Source organism: Corella eumyota, chromosome 1 (genome assembly GCF_963082875.1).
Source record: "Corella eumyota chromosome 1, kaCorEumy4.1, whole genome shotgun sequence".
NCBI lineage: Eukaryota > Metazoa > Chordata > Ascidiacea > Phlebobranchia > Corellidae > Corella > Corella eumyota.
In genome coordinates, this window is record NC_137490.1 from 12,494,784 (window position 1) to 12,517,991 (window position 23,208).

General features: G+C 31.0%; 3 protein-coding genes across 3 annotated transcripts; 1 reads left to right on the forward strand and 2 right to left on the reverse strand.

Moving 5' to 3' along the window:
* The first annotated feature begins 1,518 nt into the window (after nucleotides 1-1,518).
* On the forward strand, nucleotides 1,519-4,417 carry LOC145749751 (uncharacterized). The gene is made up of 5 exons (XM_082565609.1): nucleotides 1,519-2,659; nucleotides 2,764-2,977; nucleotides 3,130-3,268; nucleotides 3,530-3,717; nucleotides 3,926-4,417. Exons 1-5 carry the CDS (start codon nucleotides 1,561-1,563, stop codon nucleotides 4,023-4,025), a joined length of 1,740 nt encoding a protein of 579 aa, XP_082421735.1. The 5' UTR covers nucleotides 1,519-1,560; the 3' UTR covers nucleotides 4,026-4,417.
* A 7,597-nt stretch (nucleotides 4,418-12,014) lies between these two features.
* Nucleotides 12,015-16,073, reverse strand: LOC145763470 (DNA-binding protein RFX6-like). The gene is made up of 16 exons (XM_082574924.1): nucleotides 15,969-16,073; nucleotides 15,645-15,706; nucleotides 15,010-15,087; nucleotides 14,916-14,946; nucleotides 14,662-14,778; nucleotides 14,492-14,569; nucleotides 14,261-14,374; nucleotides 14,113-14,162; nucleotides 13,867-14,029; nucleotides 13,635-13,776; nucleotides 13,397-13,485; nucleotides 13,173-13,299; nucleotides 12,937-13,050; nucleotides 12,455-12,528; nucleotides 12,235-12,367; nucleotides 12,015-12,163 (listed from the first exon to the last, which is right to left on the reverse strand). The coding sequence occupies exons 1-16, from the start codon at nucleotides 16,071-16,073 to the stop codon at nucleotides 12,015-12,017; spliced, it is 1,626 nt and encodes a 541-aa protein (XP_082431050.1).
* Nucleotides 16,074-16,590: 517 nt separating this feature from the next.
* LOC145755180 (proline-serine-threonine phosphatase-interacting protein 1-like) lies at nucleotides 16,591-20,682 on the reverse strand. Its single transcript, XM_082571411.1, has 5 exons — nucleotides 20,467-20,682; nucleotides 19,844-19,990; nucleotides 19,441-19,530; nucleotides 18,980-19,172; nucleotides 16,591-18,088 (listed from the first exon to the last, which is right to left on the reverse strand). The coding sequence occupies exons 1-5, from the start codon at nucleotides 20,646-20,648 to the stop codon at nucleotides 17,546-17,548; spliced, it is 1,155 nt and encodes a 384-aa protein (XP_082427537.1). The 5' UTR covers nucleotides 20,649-20,682; the 3' UTR covers nucleotides 16,591-17,545.
* Nucleotides 20,683-23,208: the final 2,526 nt, after the last annotated feature.

Genomic DNA, 23,208 nt, shown 5'->3' on the forward strand with positions numbered 1-23,208 from the left:
TGAACTATTAAACACAAGTAGCTCTTACATGGATCCTTGGCCTGTTTTCTCGCGTTAATACCTGTTGTTGTGCCACGCTACTCATTATCTTGCATAAATCCGCAAACATCGGACGCAGATAAGAGGATCAACTTGTTTAACTTTCACGCATTTCGGTGATAGAGAAATGTTGGTTTAATAAATCGCGAACGAACTGGAGTAAATATTGCGATAAGTAATGCGCCTGTAAACATGAGATATGAAACGTTAATAGTAATTTTTATTAAAATACTAAATTTGGTATACTTTTTATTATCCAATTTACGAGTAAAACAAATTAAAACAAGTGTTAAAAAACTGCAGCCAATAGAAATGTGATAACTATAAATATAAATGTCAGCATTAAATTATAACAACCCCTTTTCTAGTATAATAGTAAAGAAGAATGTTTTGTAATGATATTGCATAAAGCCAAGTGTTTTTCCCCACAAACCGACTACAGTTTCGTCTTTTAAAATAAATTTCGAATTTCCTATAAGTTTGCAAACTCCACTTCAAACAAATGCCGTTTTAAGAGCGATAACTAATGAAAACAAAGATACGAAAATGAAGATATATTTTAGGCCTCAGAGCATTGCGTTCCCACTCAAATGAAACAATTTAGACCCTATATTAAGACCACTTGTTTATTATGCTTTAGTTTCTGTTGATGTTTCCACACTTGTTCCAATAACAAGTAATTTCGTGTAGGAAGACTTCCATAAGAAACGCGTTATTTTTAAAAATGGAAGAGAACATTCCGAATAAGGCAAGGTAAAATTCGAGTGGTCTGTTTGTCAAGTTAGGTAGGTATACGCATGACGTCATAATAAAACATAAACGGAATTAGTTTTTTGTGCTTGAAAATAAAATGTGTCAATTAATTTTAAAGTAAGCAAAACTCCCGTTGTGTAAGAATACGATTTCGTTCGAGAAATAAGAGGTTAAAAGAAAGGAGAGATTAGAGAAAACGAGAGAGCCGCAATCTCGGTCGAAAACGGAAATAAAAGAGGTAGGTACTTGTAACAATTTGGAAAGAAAAAAGGGAAGATTGGAAATATTAAGGCAGGTATTAATCGGTAACCCGCTGTCAGTTAATTACAAAACGATTAGATGGGTTAGCTGGTCCACGGGGGGCGGAATCAGTTAATTAGAGATCGCACTTTATATATTCGAACATATCGTAACTATAAATCAGATCAGATAATGTTAAACAGCGATAAGGTGATAGCACCCCAAAAATATATATTTTATTAAAGATTATAAAAGATAATTAATTGATGCAGAGGAGTAATAAATTTTTTGAGATACGTATTTTATTTTGAGATATAACTTTTTATGACAATGTATTTTAAATCTGCGTTAAATAAAATAACGAAACTACTTACGGCAAATTTAGTTCACTATTAAGTATTGTTATATTTTTGCAAAAGTTTAATTATTAACTTCTCCACTATCACCTCAATTAAGCACTTATGTTTATTTTGCAGATATTTTATAAACCTATAAGTTATTTTTTTAAACAACAATTAAATTAGAAAAATGCCAGAGAGCCGAGAAAACATCAAGAAATTATGGAAACCTCACGGCGACCTTTCAAGCGAGAATAAGCATACACCGTCGACGTTAAATCAAGTACGAGACGCAAAACGTAGCTACGACTATAACGATAACAATATGGCCGCTTATTCGCAATCCTACAAGCGTGAAAGCGAATGGAACCAATTGTCGCCGAAGCGAGCGAAGAAACAAATGTCAACCCCGGTTCACAGCAAAATACAAACGCCAACTGAAAGCAAGAAACCGAAGTCGATCAATTTTTCGGTTAAATCGTTGCTGGATCAGAACATCACATCGCCTTCGGATAGCGGGTACGGAAGTGGAAGTCCGAGCCCGGATCAAACCCGACATTTGGACGCTTCTATTTCACCCTTAAGATGGTCACCCACCAATACAACGACATCCAATGTAACACAAAAAACTTCAAAAAATTCGGAGGAAAATAAGCCACTTAACCCCACAGTAGCAGCCGGTTTACCAGCGTATTACCAAAGCTTACTTTACGCAATGAACGCTCACTTTCTTGCCAGACAAGCACAGGAACAAAAATCTTCAACGGCGGGAATCGACGCACCCCACGCCCCGCGGATCGTTCACTCTAGCGCCGATCACACGATATCACCCCATAACGTTCAATCAAACAATGTAAAGCGTGAAATAAAATCTGAATCGCAGAGCGAAGCATTGAATTTATCCTTCGAAACGTTAAAACTTAACCGACACAAGGCCGAAGAACAAATCAAAGCATCACCTAAATTTGCCAATGTACCACGCAATACTCCGTACACGGGAGAAGCAAATACCACAACAGATGCCTACCTTAAACAAATGAGCAAACTGCTTTGGGATAACGCAATACGAAATCAAGCCGCCACACCTTACACTAACTACGCTAATTTGTTCGGTCCTTCGTATGTTGAACGTCTTCAACGATTTTTGTCAAAAGCTGCAGCGGGAAAATCTGACGTCACTTCGCCATGGCAACCGAGTACGACAAATGTATCCCCACCAACTTCCAATGCCAGATTTTCGCAACAGTTTACCAGCAAATCGTGGAGTCCAACCATGGTTAACCCACAAGGTAATTTTAACCTAGATTATAAGACAATCTTAAATGTTCTTTATTATAAAATTTGTGTTACATTTTTTTAACAAAATGCCAATAAATAAAATTCATTTTTACAGCTTTTATGAAAAATCTTCCACAAGTCGATGAATCAGTTAACCAAAAGATGAACGACGCATACCGAAAAAACGATCGAGGGGCTGGATTTTTTAATTTTTTTGGAAATCATGTTCGAACGAATGCACCTTGCTACGATTTCCAGGGTTTTAAAAGCCCCAAAAGTTCCCCAAAACCCATGTCACCCAACGGCAGCACTTCTTCAGAGGGAAGCAGGTAATATTTAGTTACGAAATCAAATGTTAGTTTACAATTTTATAGACATTTTTATAAACAACTTTTACGAATTTTTAACGCGTTTATCTAAATGTAGTCTAATTTTTTTGAGAATTTTGATGTTTAATCATTCATATTTATTTGTATTTTAGCGGCCATTTAGCAATGCGTAAACGAGGCCCAAATTCCGGCTATAAATCGCTACCCTATCCACTTCGCAAAGAAAACGGAAAAATTGTTTATGAATGCAACGTGTGCGTAAAACGATTTGGGCAGCTCTCCAATTTAAAGGTAAATACAAAGAGATATTTGAAATATGTATGTTGTTACAGTAACACGATAGTAGATACTTGCAAATAAAGCGGACTTAATCTAACACAAACTTTACTTGGGGATTAGATTACTGGTAATTAGGCGCAAGGCTATCGGTTAAGTAACTCGGTATTTCCGCTTTTAAACGGGATTATCCGAGCTGCAGAGTAGCTTACCTAACTAGTGGTGTACATCACACCTTAACAAGCAAACTATTTACCGTGGGAATTTGTATTGTAGGTGCATCTCCGCGTCCATACCGGGGAACGCCCGTTTAAATGTGATACGTGCAGAAAGGGATTTACGCAGTTGGCGCATCTGCAGAAACACCATCTCGTGCACACAGGAGAGAAGCCACACGAATGTGATGTGTGTCACAAGCGCTTTAGCTCAACGAGTAACCTGAAAACCCACATGCGACTTCATAGGTAAGAATTTAAATACTCTCAATTAAATTAAAATCTTCATACCTACATTTTGACCCCTTTAAACCACAAGACAAATTATTTTTTACGGTATATATAAATTTACAAGGTATAGCCTATTGTCTTATATTCCACTTATCATGCCAAACAATCTTTTTTTAACTTCCATAAAAAAATCGATTTATTTTTAAAATTTGTTTTCTATTTTTAGCAGCGAATACTCTTGCAACGTTAAATCTGTGATGGAAGGCAGCCCAACTTTGCAATATCATCCATCTCTGGCTGCCCAACCAATGCTTCGCTGGTATTAAACATACACATACATAAGCTTGAATTTAACACTTAACCACGTGATGTCAATCACGACAAGTTCCTATTTAAAACCACCTTATTCTTCAAAGTTAGATTTTGCATGACGCAATATAGTAATAGCTACAAAATGTATTAGATATCTTTTCAGCCTATTAGTTTTTGATACCTTAAATATTAAATTCGTGTTTTTTTCTTTGTGTTATACAATCATTATTATTCAGTGACTTTATTAATTTACGTTTTCGTTCTATTATTATTCGCTCTACTGTGTATATTTATTATATCGTTATTATATTGCCTGTTTTTAATTTTTGTTGATAGTAATGTGATTTATTTGCCATTTATTTTATTGTTTCGATTTTTTTTCTTTGCTGTTATTTTTATTATAATATTTCTGCTATATGTTAGTGAAAAGTGTATAATATATTTCGCCAAAAATTAACTAAACTTGTGTTTTAACAAACAAACAAAGCTAGTTTTTAGAATGTATAGCCATTATAACGCTACCAAAATCAACTAGTAAAATTAAGTCGGCGCTTTGTTAATAGGCAACAACTTACATTTAAATAAAAGTTTAAAAAGCTTAATTATAAAAACGATAAACCTTAATTTAAGTCAATTATGAAATATAAAGTGTTTTAAAATTAATATATTTGATAACTTGAAAAATGGTTGCCTAATTTCTCAAACAACCCGATTAAATTCCAATCCAATGAATGTTATCATGCGATATAAATGTGTTACAAGAAGCACTTACATTCCAGTGCATAAACCTGTCAATAAGTTACAGACAAACAGAACAGTAAAACAAATCAAGAAACAAAATTAACTGGATTTCGGTGAAAGGAAATAGCGCGATTAAAATTGTTTAAGGTTACTTTCACAATCATTGCCAAAATAACCCTAATATGTGAAGTATTGAAATGTCTAAAGCCCTATACACTTAACTGCCATACTAATATAAAAAACTTAACGTGAATACTGGCATATTTCGGTTGTTTTCGTCGAGCTAGTTTAACGATATGAAATAAACATAGACGCAGTCAAGGCCTTTGATGTGGAGAGTACTACAATAATGCACGGAGTACTCGGTGAAAGCGGTTGCTAGCTTCTCAGTGTTGAAAATAGTCTACCGGTAGTTAAGGAGGCATGCACTCGACCGGGCTCTAGTGCGACTTAATGCACTGCTCTTGTTGTTTTTTATGCAAAGTGATGGTGATACATTCGCGTAGCTAAGACAAAATACTGTGTCAATTTAAACATTTGCGGGTTATTTAAATCTACATATCATATAAACGTAAAATACCCCTAGGTTAAAACTTTACTATAAACATGGGATTTGGTGACCATGTTACAAAATACCACAAAATTATGATGTAAAATTTATGGGATTTTTTAAAACAAAAAATTGATTTTGTCAATTTTTTAGTCGCAAAAATGTATTATTTATTGCATGTCTTTCTATTGTTTTATTGATGCGCAAAAAAAACAAATAAAAAAAATTAACATTTTTTTGCAAAGGTCTTACAAAGAGTAAATCTAGTGCATAAAAATTTATTTCAAAATTTTCCTTTTAAAAAAAAACTTAGCATTCAAATTCTCATATGTTCACAATCAGGAATCCTTAATAACTTTCTGAGAAAGTTTGCGAGCAGTAATTTCAATTAGAGAAAGAGTAAATAAAGATATTAACGTCAGGTCTTTCCTTTTTAAGAAACTATATCAAATAACTTATTAATAGGTCTTATGGCCTGCACTTTTTACAATAAGCCTAATAAAGTCATCAAACGCTGTTTAATTTTTTTAAATATGGTTTTTAATGGAGTATAAAAATAGTTAAATAGTGCTGTTATTAAGTATACATAAATATAATATAAAATTTAAAACGGAAATACCCAAATTTTCGATTCTCATTACATTCATTTGAAACAACTTTTTTTATGATAATTATCTTCCAAAAACAATAAGGTGATAGGTACCGTAGGTTATCGAAGCCGTTGTAGTATATTTAGCTGTGCTATGTTAGGTCCACGTTGCTTGTAAGTATTATGCGTACTTTGTCCTATTGGTTATTAAAATGTTAATGCTAATCGTCGTTATTATAAAGCGAAGGCGTCTATAAACAAAATTATTGCGAAACAGTAATTGCTTTTCTGTCGTTTCAAATTCGCTCAGACGGAACGGAAAGTAAAAACAATACGAAACAAACTTCCTGGGGAACACGTGGCAACTCTTCCAACATCACAAACATTTAATTCACCGGTAAATTACATATAGTTAGAGTGAATCGGTCGGCAATGGGTTATACGCAGTAATAACAATGAAGCATAATAGAAACATGGGATTTCGATAATGTACGTTTGATACAATTCAAAATAACCCAAACAAATTTTAGAAATCAAAGGATATTAATAGGAACTCATGCGTCCTTTTGGTACCTGTACACTCATCCTAAAAGTTGCTCAACAGACAAATAGTTTACCGTCTTTTGCGCGTCGTTCGCATATATCCGTAAGTTACAGGATGTACTCGTACCCCTATTTACTTTTAGTTTAATTCCTCGAAGTAACATTATTCTAAATAGGCTTGTTAGTTGAGTCAAGTATATTTTAACACGCATTTAAATGGTAAGAAAATTTTATAATGCAGTATGGTCCAAAAACCTTCAATTTCGTTAATTTTTTAATTTTGGTTTTGCTATTGTTTTGTTTAAGTAGATTGTTATTTATTGATCTTGCGTCAAATTTCACTACGGGCATATATATCATCTTATATTAATTTCCGATATGCGGCGCCCCCTTTCCCGAAATTGTTGGCTTTCCCATCAAAAGTAAACGACCGTTATTTCCATATGGGACTGTTATTTTGGTTACTGCTCCCGATGGGTTATACCGATTTATAACAACAAAACAATATTATGATTTACGCAATATCTCACTACTAAGACATGTAAAACGCATCGAAATTAAATATAAATTTTTTTTTATTTTTTAATAAAATTATTTTGTGTGTGACTATTAATTATAAATAAATTAAACTTGTATTAGTGCGACTGTATATATAATAAATGTAAAAAGTAAACGAACTTATATTTTAAACCAGCAATGTTACTGCGCAACCTAGTGGGAATTTAAATCCACACTATATTAAAATTTCAGCGGTTTTAGCACAAATAAAACGTCCTATGTAAAAAAAAATAATCAATACCAAAAAAATAGTCAACATAGAAACAAAAAATGCGTTGACTAATAAATTAAAATTCAACATGTTATAATTTGCCTTATATGTCAATCATTTTTGTAAAAACAAACAGCAATATAAATTTCTCGAGCTATTATTAAACAAAGTTTGCCAAAAATACTTTAAAACAATAGAAAAGTTAAATTGGGAAGGTAGCCATACAGCCCACGCCTCGGACCCGTAGTTTTTAAATAGACTTAAAAGGCTTCAACTGCCGCAATTTTGCGAAATTAACGGAAGTTTTGAAATCATAAATTTCCTTTCACGTTCTTACGATAAACAATATTTCAGCGTTTCCAAAAAGAACGTGTCATTAGCTATTTAGCCACTTAAATTTTAACTGGCAATAATCATTTCAATATAATCCTTTTAAATGGAAAAAAGTTAATAAAAACACGTGAAATGCTGCCATACTAATAATACCTTTGAACTGTTTTATTTAAGAGTGCTTCCGGTTCGGAGTTCAGAATTCGTCATTTTCCCAAATTCAAACGAAATTAACGTGAAAATAAAACTAATTATTTACAGGATATAGAAATGATTTGCAATTTAACTTTATTTTATACGTTTTATAAAGTCTAACGGGTTTAGATTTAAATATATAAAGTACTAGGCTTTAATATAAAAAGTGTTGTTAATTTTGCATTAATTTGTGTTGTTTTTGGTTAAATTAAATCATAAGTTTGAGTCATAGAAAAATTAAAAAAAAAAACTAAAACTTGTTGTTGACAAAACCAATAAAAACGACAATGATTTTTAATGTTTTCTGTCCGGGTGTTACTGCACAGTCATAATATTATTAATAACTTTGCAAAATTACTAACAAAATTAGCGCGTTTTACAGTTTTCAACAGTGAAAAAATATTCTAAACAGCATTATTTAATTAAAATTATCAAGATTGTTTTTAACTAATTTTTATTATGAACACGTTTGGGGCAGTGTAGACTTGACTAGCTCTTACATGTACGTTTTCTGCTCTAAGGTTACCCATAATTATTCCACTCTTACTGAGCAAAACACTTTCACAACCTAAGACCAAACAAGTTTTATCAAAATGCTAAGCATGTGTTAGTTTAAGTAGATGTAGTTACATCTAGGTATAGTAAGCTTATCACAAAAGAAAAACTGTTCTGAGGGTTATACAATAAATCGTTTACAAATATTGCATTTATCATTTAAAATAAAATAAAGTTTAAACAAAAAGTTACAAAATGAATTCGCCTCAACTTGCTTTGGATTTATCAATGAAACAAGATACAAAACTCTCACGCGAATACAGTAACGACGTACCTATGGATCTAACATTTAAAAGAACTGATGCCAACAACAATCAAAGTACCAGTTATCAGCCCACTGTACAACATACACAAACGGGGAAACATTTGCAAGAGTTTTACCAAGCGTTTTATTCCTTAATATACGCTACAGCGCCACGGTATAGCCAAGGCACTGATATGGCGACCTTTATACATAATTATCGAGGGTTTGTTTCTGCAGTGGTTACTCTTTATCCTACGTTTTATAGATCATGGTTTAACTATATTGTACGTAATAAAGAGCTAACTAAAGAAAATGAGCTCACCAGCAGCAATGTTTTACAAAATATGTTTGGCAGTCAAGCAATAGGCAACGCAGGTTAGTCCTAATTCTAAACTATATAACATTTACGACATGCGCTTTATATATTCTTAATTATAACAACAAACAAACATTTACTAACCAATTGCAGGGCAGATATATCTTGGTTTGTTTAAAGTAGGCTTGTGGTTACAAATATTCAACCATCTTCTTAAACTTTTGTTACAATTTTAACCCTATAAGAAACAAATACACCTGCAAATAAATAAGAAAAAGGCTTGTATGTTTTAGATGATATAAAGAAGCGTGTTACTTTTTCGCATAAAGGTCTAAAGTTTCATTCGCCCAAATCCGATTGCTTGGATCTTACAATAAAACATTCTAAAATTGCCAATCAACAAGCTTTGTACACTAAACATCGAATCCCAAACACAAGGTAATGTTTGGCCTAAAGTAATCTACTATATAAACTACTTTATAGTATAAACTACACATATCATAATAAATGTTGACATTATGTAATTGTTTTATTATTAGCGGCTATAAATCACTTGCTTATCCGCTAAGAAAAGAAAATGGAAAAATTGTCTACGAATGTAACGTCTGCTTAAAACGATTTGGACAGCTTTCAAATCTAAAGGTTAAAACATGTGTTTTGCATAGTAACTCTTTAATATGGCTTATTTAGGGTGATTTATTTATTTTTTTTATAAAAATTTAGGTTCACTTGCGTGTTCATACCGGAGAACGACCTTTTAAATGTAAAACTTGCGACAAAGGCTTTACACAACTGGCTCATCTACAGAAACATCATCTAGTTCATACTGGTGAAAAACCACATAAATGTACAGTCTGCTGCAAACGATTTAGCTCAACAAGCAACCTTAAGACTCATCTTCGTCTACATAGGTAAAAAACGGTAGTTGAATTATAGGCGACTTTAATGATGACCGGTCAACTTAACCCAAAGACAATTTAAGTTATAAACAAGTTAGTAGGCTTGCTTGTTAAAATCTTAGGTTGTCTTTGAGTTGAATTAAAATAAAACCAATTTACATATAGCTACATTATTTATCTATTTTCCAGCTTAACAAATTTAATAAATTTTAGCTCAACAAATGTTAAAAACTTGCCGCTTGCTAGAGACTTTTCTACAACAACCATTGAATCAGATTCAACATTTAACCTATGTCATAACAGCAATGCTGTCAAACGAATTGAACGAACTGGCTTGATCGAATTATGCAGGACAAGGCCAGCAAAAAGCGAGGATTATCTTGGCCGACAGCCTTACGTTTACAAAGACGCCGTTACGCCTTCTACCTTGCTTTCCAAAGAACTTCGCCGTCATTTGGAACGCTTGACCGAATCAACCAATTTGTAAATCATTCCTAAACTTGTGAAAGTAAATGAAATGTGTACTTATTTATTATAATTTGTTATTTAATTTGTAATAATGTTGCACAATTATTAATAAAGGCTTTTATTGTTCATTCCTATAAATAAAAAAGAAATATAAAACAAACAAAAGGAGAGTAATTAGAAAGACAGTAATAAAAAAAATTCACAATATACCAACATTATTTTAAAGTATTTTTGTATTTCACGAACCAGGCTTTTTTGAGTGGTTATTCATTTTTAATCGTATCTAAAGCTTTTGTCGCCAAGCAACAAAAATTGAAATATAACATAATTAATTTCAATTAATAATTTCGTTTTAAGTGAAATTGCGAGAGTGTTTCGAGAGCAAATTTCGAGGGCGTTTTAACCAGATTTTGTCGTACTGAAGAGGCGTTAACAGGTCTTATTCTAATAACAAAATTGATAACAGGTGAATATGAGAGCAGGGCAGGCTACTTGTTACAGTCCATAAAAAGATTGCTTTAAAAATAGGCGGGCAAACTGACAGTTAAAAAATTTTAAGTGTTTCTTTCTGCAATTTTTTGTACCGATTAGGCTTAAATTAGAATATGTCAAGATACAGATTTGAAAGAATTTTTTTAGTTGATACAAAATATAGTTTAATTTTTGTTAAAAATTGTGTTATTTATCTATTCATGATTTAAGCATTTATCGTACGCCCTTAATATCGTTTGATACCGCCCTTTATAGAACAAATAAGAATTAGTGGGGCGCTGGATATTTCAACAACCATTGAGAGCAATGTTTGGGCGGTGCATCATAAAAACGGATCATCGTTTTAAGAAGTTCCTTTACAGAGGACGGAAAGTAACGATCATACATTGAATTAAGGCACTCGACTTTTTATCAATTATCACAGCAACAGGTGCATTGAAACGCGTGTATTTTTCGAGTGCTCTTTCACCAAACAAAATTTAACAAATTGGGTTATTCGAATTCGAACAAATCCGGATCATAAGTGCCGTGATGCTACCCGCCTCTTAACTTGTTGTTGTTTAAATTTGAATAGATAAGTTGTGGTTTTAATTTGAATTGTATTAATCGATTGGCGTTTGTATATTTCTAATAAACAAAATCGTTCAAAAATAAATCTTAAGGGTCTGCGATAAAAATTCGTTGCGAGCATTTTTAATAACATATTTAAATTTAAAAAGCTGTAAACAAATTTATATTTAATTGTGCATATTCTCTTTTTGCTAACACATACAAATACCATAGAAAATGTATATTACTTAAAAGCTTTTATATCGACTGTAACTAATAAAAGAAAGGTCTTCATATATTGATAAAATGTTTTTCAAAATTATAAAAAAGTAGCACAAAAATAAAAACATCAAAATCATTATTCATCGTAAGTTGACTATAGAGATTTACTTTTATTCACCAGATCAAGATATTAATATGTTATCTCGAACAAACCCCAGGTCTATTTCATCATGTTGTTTTAAACCAGTGCCCCTTTTAGTTATATTAAGTAGGGTTTTGTGCAATCCAATGCGCTACGTCACGTCATCAAGTTGACTTTTTAACATTGTTTAACGTTTTGATATTGTTTAACTTTTTGATATTGTTCTTGTGTAAATGATAAACACAAAAGTTTTTTTATTACAAACGAATGTAACAGCAACTTTAATTAAAACAAATGCGATTAATGGAAGGAAATTAACTTTATGATGATCGTCAGCAAACCTAGAAACGTTCTTTAAAGACTTCGTATCCACCATGCGGGGAAATTAAATTTAAAGCATTATCGGTAGCTGGTTGTTTTATAACATTGGTTCCAAGACGAATTACATGTTTGAGATGTAACAAAATGTGATTGTGTTTCTGTTACTTTGGGACTTCTTCTCCTAAACGTGTTATTTGAATCTGAATAGTATTCGGTAGTGTAGTAATCTAAATTTAACACAAATTTTATTTGTACTCAAGCAAATACACTAATTTTATATCATAACCGAATATTTTACCCATAAAGTTTGTCACATTTTTAGTTTTGCAAGTTTTAGAGTGCATTTGGCTCATATCACTTGTTACATTGGCGCTAACAGATTCCCAATTTTCTTGATATGACATTGCATAATTCGAATTTAAATGGCTAGCCTGTTGGCAAATAAATAAAACCTTTTTAAATGTATTGAGTGCTAAATATTAAGAAACAAAGTGTGTTAATATAGTGGTTATTTTTACCTCTGCTGCATTGCAATGCAAGCTTAGTGTGTTAGTATTGCAACTATAAGGAAGTGCTGATTGAGCAGGTTCTCCTAAAAATAAACATATATTCAAAATACATAATAGTCATCGTATAGTGCACTCTTAGCTTAAAAGTAGCACAAAAATGCATTGTTTATTATTAAAACAGCAGCAATACTCTGTTGTAAATAGTTGACGTGACTCTCAACAGTTGTTTTACAGATAAGATTATGTTTCTTTTTGATAGATTTTTTTACTTCGTTACTTTTTTTTGTACATTTTGTTATATTTAGAGATTCTTTGCAAAATGTTTTTTTAAACGTCCTGCAATTGTTTTAAATTTAAATTCATGTTTTTTTTAAATCATTCGTAAATTACAAGTTGAATAAGTAAAAAAATGATAAGCAAAACGCAACAAATTTACAACAAAAAGACATACTTTATTTCATTTTAAATTAATGTAAAATTTTTGAACTTACTTCTATGTTTGTAAGCATTAGTTTTAATATCTTGTATATTATCGTTGTAAAATTGTGTTTCTATAGCAAACATGATGTATTCGTCCATAAACATTCTTAAATAATAAAAGGAATCTAAAACAGAGAATAAACCAACATTTTTTAACTTAATACAAAACAAAATATTTAACGTTTTCCAACTAATTAATTAAATAATAGAAAAGTATTTAAACAATCTTGCTATTAATATTACTCACTTGAACTTTTAGCATTGTTGCTGGTGAGGTTATGCATAATTTGGGCATCAAAGAAAGACCATTTTAGTAAAAAGTCTTGTGCTGTTCGCTTCATAATTTTGGCATTAATTTTGCTCGGCTTTAAAACCTGTTTTAAAATAAACAAATATATACTGTTGACCTAACGGCTTATATTATGAAAATAAAATAAGTTATCATATTACAAATTTTTGTTAAGAAATTACCCTGTCATTAACGATTCGATCCAGCCATGAAATTAAAGTTTCAATTGACACTTCCAGTTGGAGGAGTATATCCCTTAGCTGCGGCAAATCTGGAACAAATTAACAAAAAAAATAGGTACAAAGGTTATAAATTAAACTCTAAGCTAATATTTTGCCAACATTGTAACCTACATAATTACTATTTGTGATTTAAAACCCCTATACAAATCAATTCTTACCAGTATGTATTACAACTTACATTCTATAATAAAGTTCATGTCGGTGCCGATATTTTTATTGTTTGTAAGATATGTATTGGGTGAACTTTGTAGGCAAAGCTGCTTTAAATCTATGACCACACACTCTAACGCTTCATAGTCATTCAATATAGATCGGACCGTCTTAAATATATATTTATAAGTTTTTAACCCGGTTATTTAACAATTTACATTAACAGCCCTTACTATTGCACTATTGGGCAAATCACTTACTTTACATAAATTTAGAAAATAGGTTTGCCTTGTAAGGGACTGAGCAAATTGTTGTGCCAATCCTATCTTTTTACTTGTGTAAACCAAAGGAAATTTGTCAGATGTAGATAACTTTATGCAATCTACCCACTGTTTACCCACGTTACAAACATTAGACACTTGTCTAAAATAGAAAAAAGTATCATATATTATAAACAAATGCTTACAAAATATGCATAGGATTTTTGTTTTTTTTGTTTCACTTACAATTCTGAAAGAGCTTGAAAAGGTAATGGCAACAAAATCTCAACAAGTGCCTAAAATATAAACAAAACATGTCAAGAAGTTAAGAGTCAATTGTTAACCCAAGTTGAATTAAGTCATTTTTTGAATATTTTGTAAAACAATATAATACCTCGTACAGTAAAACGTCACATAGCAAAAGAATATCTTGCACTACCAAGTTATTAAATAACGAACTTGGTAAATTTAAGTTTTGAATCCGTGATTGTGGTACAATAAAAGCGATCTAAACATAAATTGAAACACAACACTTACAAAATTGTCCAAATATATTACTTTTAAGTTTTTTTTAACTCTCCAATATATCATTTTTAAGCATTTTATTTACTATAGTTTCTTTAACCTGCTTAAAATCCAATTGTGTCGCCGCATCAATTAATTGTTGGCAATATATCATATATCGATCTAATAAATGCTGAACCTAGTAAGATAAAAGCTTTTTAAAACAAAACTTTTAAAATATTATATCTTAACATAAACTGACAATAATTTTTTTTTTATAACTTTAAATACCGGTAAAGTATATTCGCCAGGCAAAGCTGCATATTCTGAAGCTTTAGGAAAACAACTTTGAAATGCTTGAAAGCATTTGCTGCAAATTGCGTCAAACGATTTCGCCTGTACATCATGCTTTAAAATCAAATTTGCAATTTAAATAACCTTAATAGATTAACTTTGTTTAATAATAAACCAGATGTTAATTTGCTAAAAAAGAATTTTTAAATACAGGTAAATTACACATCGTTGTTTAATGTGGCCATGTATACCTCTAGATCAACTTTCTTTGCAGATGAAAGTCTAAACAAAATAGCGATTATTCAAAAAATTTGTTTTTTGAAAAATATAACATTTTTATCTTACCTCGTTAAACCTTTTGCTTCATAGACTAAGTTCAGGTATTCACTTGTTTTACGTATTCCTATCCCGTAGTAATGATATCTAGTAATAAACATAAAGACGTTAGTAACGGTTTGAATGTTAAATAATATTGTAGTTAGAAATTCTAATTCCCCTTCTCCCCCCCAAAAAAAAATTCAACAATAGTTACACAGTCTGTTTTAGGGTTACATAAAAAAGCAAAACCAAAATATTAGATTAAGATTTTCTCCTAATAAACGTCTATCGGCACATTTAATATAGACTTTCTTTAAAAAGGCGTCACCAACGCAAGGTTGTTTTGTTGTGGTTGTAATTTACGATTTGGTCAATAAATTTTACATCACTTTCGAATGATCAAAGGGAGAGGCGGGCCGGATCAAAGCAGTAGGTTATTGGTTTTTGATTAAGTTGAGCTTAGATTTAGTGCTATCTTTAACAATTGAAATTTAAACGAAATAGTTATTTTTTCTGTAGTTTAAGCAATTTTATCCTTTAAATAAAAACTAAAAGGTTGTATGGAATATTGCAAACCAAATACACCAAAGGAGTTTGTACTGAAAATGTTGTTAAAATACTATTATTTTCTAACTTAATTACAAAACATTCAAAAAACTTACTTGGAATGACCTCGTGTTCCAAGTCGACGTGTTGTCACTTTTGGAAACTTTTGTCGAACTGTCTAAAATGAATTATAACAAACATTTAACTGGCATATCTAAAACAACGTTTATACAAAACAAACACATATAACAAATGAGATTTGTTTTACATTTTATTGCTCAATCAACGCCTAATTTTAAGTCAAAATCGTGTACAACGCTTATTTTGTTTTATACAACTAAACTCAAGGCTAAGTCAGCCGCGGTTTAAAGACTTAAAGCGGCCTTAAATATAAACTGCAAGTTTTATTAAGTGATATGCTTGAGTAAGTCAACATTTACCTTTCCAAACGTAGCTGCACACGACGGAACGATCTGGTTTTTAGCGCAGAAATCTTTGTAGTGATTATATAAACTACATCTGGCAAGACACACCCCTTCACTCATCGTATAATTTTCTTCAAGCCTTATTGATATAGGAATATATAAAAGTTTGCACTGTTTATTAAAAACTCTATAATGAAAAATTCGTTAGCTAAATGTGATACTTTTTGGTAAAAACTTTTATAAACTTAATTATAAAATATTCACTTCACATACCAATCTAAAGTTTGATGAATTTTCGTTTTTTTTCTTTTTGATTTATTTTGTTTTATATCATAGAAAAAACCATTGGTTTCTTCCTTCCCTCTACTTGTTATCCATGTATTAAGTGCATGCTGTGCGTTTGTTTTTTTCTTTATTGATGACATCGATATATCTAACAACACTGCAGAAGAATTACTTATTATCTGTCAATGAGCCTAAAATTGTTCCATTTAAAAAAAACTAACTATAAGTAAAAAGAACTATAAATTCTACAACGTTAAAGTATAGTATACACTTCTGATATTACTGTTGAAAGTGGCAATGTATGTAATATACTAAACTATGCCATTAACAATACACAATGCATAATACCATTTTAAAACACTAATTACGTGTATACGTAAAATATATTTTTATATGTTTGAACAATTATACCATACATTATATGTTGCGTCAGAACCTTACGCTTTTAAATCATTTTGCGCTTTGATGTACCGCGACTGTTTGATATGTTAATTAGCCCGTTAAAATTTCGTTTGTCGATATTTAATTTTAAGTCATCTGCACATATCATAAAATGCCACTTTTCGGTTCCATTGCATTTGAATCATAGGCTAAACCCGTTCAACTAAAAAGATAAATAAATTATGGCCCACGTCTTTAATGTTAACCAAAACAATTGATATCGTGTTATTAATTGTTGTTTATGTATAAAATATAATCTGTACTGCTTATAATAATTTTTACATTAACTTTTTCGTTGATTTTGGGTTTCGAATAAAACATAAAAACATATTTATATAGTAAATACTAACGTATATGGGTTGTGATGCAAAATGTTAAATAAGACATGCAAAAAATGTAATGACACAGTATTTGGATTAGAAATACAGCATTTAAATTAATTAGAAAGAGTTCAAAAAAGAAAAAATACACAAGTAGAGACGAAATGGCAAAATGAAGGATCAAGAATTTAAGTTTTAATGTAAAACAGTTAAATAATAAAAAGTATTGCACAACAAAATTGAACTACTCTCACTTTTAACCAAAAAAAAATGTTTTTAATATTTTTTTACAGAAATTTAAAAATTGAAATAAACTGAATGCAGCACATGCCGACAATAACATTGTATATTGACCCTCTTTTACCCTAAAAATATGCCACTTTTTTCTAAAAAAATGTTGACCTAAATGTTAGTGGAACACCGTTTTCAAAATTTTAATATTGGAAAAAATCTGCAGATTCTCAATGTGAAAGTGATTACAAAATGTTAACATCAATGAAATCTATGAACAGTGGCACACACATTCTTATTTAACTAAAAATAAAGTTAATAAAAAGGTTCTTCTTCCACGTAGTTCCCCGGAAAAAGTCCTGTTAAATTTGTTCTATTATTTTGCCCCTTAAGCCAACCAGTGTCGCTCTGGGAACCAACTATTAAATCAATTCGATCTCCAGCAACCAACTCAAGTTCGTCCGTAGAGGTTGGAGTGTAGTCGTAAATTGCTATAAAAACCTGACCCGCAGTTTGACTGGGGCCAGTAATCTGACCCGCGGCCTCGTAAAAACTTTCGCCATTTAGCTGGACACTTTGGTCCGAAACATTGTTGTTATTTTCAGTGCTACCAAACGGCACATACTTAACCGACTGCAAGGGCGTGGAGCACGTTGCCTTTTTTCTTATAAAATCTCTCACGTCGGACTTGTGATCGCATTTCTCGGTTACGGTTCGCACTCGTTCAAGACTGTCATCCACCTTACAACAGAGGTCTGATACGAGATTTGAAAACACCCAGATATCGTTTCTAAGAACTTGTATTCGCTCTTCCTCGATAGTTTGCAACACGTCACACACCTCCTCGTGGTCTTTAACCTAAAAAAGTCATATTTACAATTTAATAATTAAGCTTGATCTTTAAATTAATGTAACATATAACGTGCCTAAAATTAATTTAATGTGTAAGTGAAACTTGTGTTTAGAATGTCACGTTATTTATAAATAGGTATGGAGAAAAGGTGATAGCCACAAATACTATTGATTTATGGGAAATAAAACGGTTAACAAAATACACAGTTATTTGGTACTCACTTGCGCCTGCTAGCGACTATTTAATAGAAAAAATTCACATTAATTTTTTATTGATATGCACATAAGAATGTTTGTTTTACAGACAGATATTGTTTAACTAGACACTAAACTGGGTGTTTTGTTTTAAATCTGCCATTAAAAAACATCAATGACAGCCAATATGAGTCAGGAAACTTATGAAGTAACAACACAAATCGGATGTCCTTTGCCAAGCAGTATCAACTGATTTATTCTGAGTCACAAGGAAGTAATCGTTGCTGCACTCGAACAACAAACACCTTCAAAATGAACCCACCCACAGTTTTTTGTATTTTGAATCAGGATTTCTTAATTTTTTTTTCCTTATTTGATATTTGATAAAGATGCATTTAAAGGTGCTTACGTTAAAGAAAAATTTATTTTCCTAATCATTTCGCTCATACCATGATTTCCGTATTTTATAAATGACGAACGACATTTTTAATACGTCCGGTGACATATAACATAATATTGCTCATTATTCAAAAAAAGTGACTTCATTATAAAAACATCGTCAAAAATACACTTAAAAACAATCTGTAAAGCCCAATAAAGCTGTTTTAATCATAACTTTAAATAGAATTTTTCCATTCAAAATTTAAAAATAGAAACTGTCTACAATTTAAATTTTAAGGTGACTATCTTATATTTACGTACCCAAGTTAGTCGTGCTTGTTCTACTGTTGTTACTGAGTGTTTATAATCTTCGTTTGCTTTTGTAGCGCTGGAACGACATTGGATTGCATTTTTCCGCGATTTTTCGACTTCTTTCGGTTTGGTGGAAAATTTTAATTTCTCGGCATCGCTATCCGCTTTTTCGGCCGCTTTACTTTTATTTTCATATGAATTTCTGCAAAACAGTGGCTTTCAAATTACTAAATTTATTTAAAAATATATACATAAATAAATTTTATAGAACACGTGTTTAAAAAAATATATCACTATATATACATAAAAATATTTTATAGAACACATTGATAATATTTTAATGCCAAATATAAACTGGATAATAATCCCAACAATGCATTTCATTATTTTCAATTACGTTTTTTTAACAATCAAATAGAACTATTAACTATTAAAGCACTTTACAAACAAATCAATTTAAATTAAATTACTTTTGAGTCATCATTTTTCGATAAAGATCGGCTTTGTTTTTGTGAGATTTGTGCAGAATATCTTCATTTTTCTTTCTATCATCTCGCTGCCTGTAAAACAGCAATTTGACATTCCTACGCTAAATTTTTACTACTTATTTAGTTAATAATTTACAATGCGGCATACGATAAAGTCAAAGTAACATGAAGGGAATAAACTTAACCTATTAAGGTAGGTTAGTGTACTAAAACACTAGTTAATAAGTAACTTAATTTTACAACAAAGGATTAGAAAATTATCACAGTTAAAACACCAATAAGAAAAAAAATCATATAAAATGATCTTGGGATTTTAATAATGTAAATATCTCTAAACAAACTGTGACTGCAGGATTATGTTAAATTTATATTGTTAACCACTAACCTTTCCCGGAACTCCGTTAACTTTGTGCTTTGTTCTGCTATTTTACTTGATAACGTCATGTGCAAAGATGCTTCAGCTTCTGCCTCTGTACGAAAATCTTCAACTGTTTTTCGCAACGTTCCATATTCGTTTCCACTTCTTTCCAATCTAGTAATAAAAATCAAGTCGACTTAAAATCAAACTTTTCTATAACATGGTTTGAATGTTTCTGTTAAATTAAATAAAAATCAAGTGGTAAAACCAAAATAAGACATTGCTAAAAATCGTTTATTTAGTAAAAAGAAGAACATTTAGCTTGTCATATATTACGTTACTGTGTTTGAGGTTTAAATTAGTAAAGAACTGGCTTTACTGTTACTCATATCATGATCGAAACCAGAAAAACATTCAAGGGTGATTTGCCTGTACGTCAACTTAATGACAGTACATGCAATAAGCTATTACGCAAGCAAAAACTTATGATTGTTTGTGAAAGCAGGAACTACAAAAATAACACTTGCTGATTAGACTTAAAACGTTACTAAAAATAATTTTTAACAGTAAATGAGTAAAAAACAAAGGACCTGTCACAAGAATGAGGTAATGACAGTGTATATAAACATTGCTTAAGAATGCGTACTCACTTAGATATTTTTAATAGCGCCTTGGCGTAATCTTCTTCCGCCCTCGCTCTTTGTTTTAAAAAATCTTCTAGCCAACGACATGTTTTTTGGCCGTCTTTCATCCTTGAAACGATGGTTTCAAATCCATGTTGTGTTACAAAATCTGACTCCCAAAAGCAACCTCTAAATGATGCGTCCGACATTTTTACTTTAAAAAAACTTACAATTTGGTGTACACAAATCTATAGATAAATTTTAAAGGCTGTGTAACATACTTTTTAATTAACAACAAATATTGCCAATACAGCGTATAATCAATATCTGCTTCTTAGTTAAATACTGCCCTCAACACCTAATAAATTATTAAAACAATTTTATAATTCTCAAAAGCTTGCTTGAGAACGAAAGTGCCAGAAACCCGATACTCAGCGAACTGAAAAACACTAATTCAATAAACTTTATCAGTTAGACAAACATTTTGGTTTCCACATAGCATATTAATAAAGGGTTAAGATTTAGGCTATTTACATTTTAACCTTTATGTTTATAAACGTTTTATAAAACATTTCTTTTCCAACACGACAGCCTATATCAATAAATGTCTAATTTATTAGCATAACAAACATTTCAAAGTACATAAACTATTCTAATATACTATTTTTGCACGCCATTTGACCTTTCAAAAAAATGTGTACTAGCTACAAAATCAGTTTATAACAACTTCCCTTTCTTAACACCAACAATTCCTAGTACTATAACTGTTGCCTTTAAACAATACAATGACAAAAGGCTAATTGTTACAACTTGGAATACAAATAGACCAATAAAACTGAATTCCACAGTAACTGTATCTTTAACTGACTTAGATTTAGCTACATAAACATTCGAATGATCTGCTAAGTAAGCATACGCTTTTAGTGCAGTATAAACTAGCCACGTTCAACAGCAACTGGTCTACACTATGCTATGTGTGTTCAATGTCAATAGATACCAGCACTATAAAGCGCTCAGTTAAAGAGGATTACAAAAAATGTATTTTTTTAAAACAGGGTGACGCAGCTAAGATAAATATTTACCATATTCGAAGTTTATAAAAATGTAGTTTTAGTCAAATCCACAACGCAGTAAACGTAGTATTATTTACGCTTGAGATAACTAAACGAGGATTTCATCTTGGGCAGGGTTACTAGAGTTTAATATGTCTAATAATTCTCCTTGTACCAAAATACTAACATTCCTTAGCAACCGCTTGTCTAAATACTGTTTTAACGGTATATGTATTAGGTTGCTGATACCAATAAAACTACTCTAAACAATATAGGCCTAAGCAGGATGTTCATTTACTCTATACATTTATTTCTTAGACCCTGTGGGATTCAAACATATTAAGTAATGCGATACTTTACTTTGCGATGGTCATGTGACTTAATAGCGGTATTTATAAACGTTTATGTGTATAAGTTATATAACATACTAATACTAAACATTCTAAATGCTGACTGTGTATATTAAGGAATTCGTGCAGTAACGCTATGTTATGCATGTTATTAACCGCATACTGCTTTTTAAATTCGAGTAAATTACAAAGGCTGTCCTGAATTAAAAATACTGCGTAATATTAACTACCCTTGTTCAACCATACTGTGTAACACAATTAGTAAATCTTTTAACTCCAAGTACTTACTATTATAATAAATAACTGCAAGTGCTTACATTTATATTGCATCGAAACGCAACACGTACACGCATGACAGAAGAGTAGTCACACGCACGCACTGTGTATGTACGTCAATTTGTTTCCTATTCTCAGCGACTGAAATTTCTAAAATTGGAAAAAGAAATTGATTTTTCTATTTTAAACCTATTTGATGGAATTCGCCGGGTGCATTTTTAACCCTAAACACTATTTATATTAACTGTCTTGATTTAAGTCTGGTTTATTTAACGATATGTATAGCTATAGCTAAACATTAACTAATATGATTTTATTTTTAACAAAATATAATATATTTTAGTAGGAATGTTGGATACTGTTACACTATTTACCTGCAGTATTGCTTATGATTATTATGGTGCTTTAACGGTGGGTACACAAGCAAATTAGTAACGCATTAAAGAATTTAAATAACGCTAGGTCAAAATTTCAATATACTAAATTCAAATCGCGTATTAAGTAAAAATGATTTCCCTTTCTTATTTGTATCTGAAAAATAGAAAACATATGTGTAAACAAAGTTTTTTTCGCCTTATTATTCAAATTTTAGCAACACACAAAATTCCAACACAAAGACGATATTTCCTGTCTTTATGCAACACATTTTTTACCAATTCCTAGAGTTTATAAAATTCATTTAATTACAACAGAAGTATTAGGCTAAAAGAAAATTCCCCTGCATGGTATTAATATCATATTGTAGACGTTCTAATGCCCGGTAAATTATTAATAGACAGTAGTAGGAATCGGTCCTGTGTCAGCAGGCATTAATACAAATTACATTTCAATAGTTTTATAGCTAGTAAAATAGAAATGGCAATAATCTTGAAAATTACCTGAATACGCATGCATTCCCACACTAAGAGTCGCTGTTAAGCTTTATTTTAATTATAACTTATTTTGTGCTAATGTTAGATATTAATTTAAAAATAAAATGAAATATTTATGGTAACAAAACATGAGTTAGCGATTCGCATACTTTTGGTTTATTAGGACAATAAAACATCAAATATAAAACGTTTGACATGACCCCCCATTAAAATTTAATT

Bases quoted from the DNA above. Each gene is read 5' to 3' on its own strand.
- LOC145755180 (XM_082571411.1), bottom strand. From the start codon at position 20,648: ATGTCGGACGCATCATTTAGAGGTTGCTTTTGGGAGTCAGATTTTGTA. The intron at 19,531-19,843 runs GTTAGTGGTTAA...GCTGTTTTACAG, and splicing joins TTAACGGAGTTCCGGGAAAG to GCAGCGAGATGATAGAAAGA. The intron at 19,173-19,440 runs GTAATTTAATTT...ACTGTTTTGCAG, and splicing joins CGAAAAATGATGACTCAAAA to AAATTCATATGAAAATAAAA.
- LOC145763470 (XM_082574924.1), bottom strand. From the start codon at position 16,073: ATGAGTGAAGGGGTGTGTCTTGCCAGATGTAGTTTATATAATCACTAC. The intron at 14,030-14,112 runs GTAAGTGAAACA...TTTCTATTTTAG, and splicing joins TTTCAAGCTCTTTCAGAATT to ACAAGTGTCTAATGTTTGTA. The intron at 13,486-13,634 runs GTAAGTTGTAAT...AATTTGTTCCAG, and splicing joins CATGAACTTTATTATAGAAT to ATTTGCCGCAGCTAAGGGAT.
- LOC145749751 (XM_082565609.1), top strand. From the start codon at position 1,561: ATGCCAGAGAGCCGAGAAAACATCAAGAAATTATGGAAACCTCACGGC. The intron at 2,978-3,129 runs GTAATATTTAGT...TTTGTATTTTAG, and splicing joins ACTTCTTCAGAGGGAAGCAG to CGGCCATTTAGCAATGCGTA. The intron at 3,718-3,925 runs GTAAGAATTTAA...TTCTATTTTTAG, and splicing joins ACCCACATGCGACTTCATAG to CAGCGAATACTCTTGCAACG.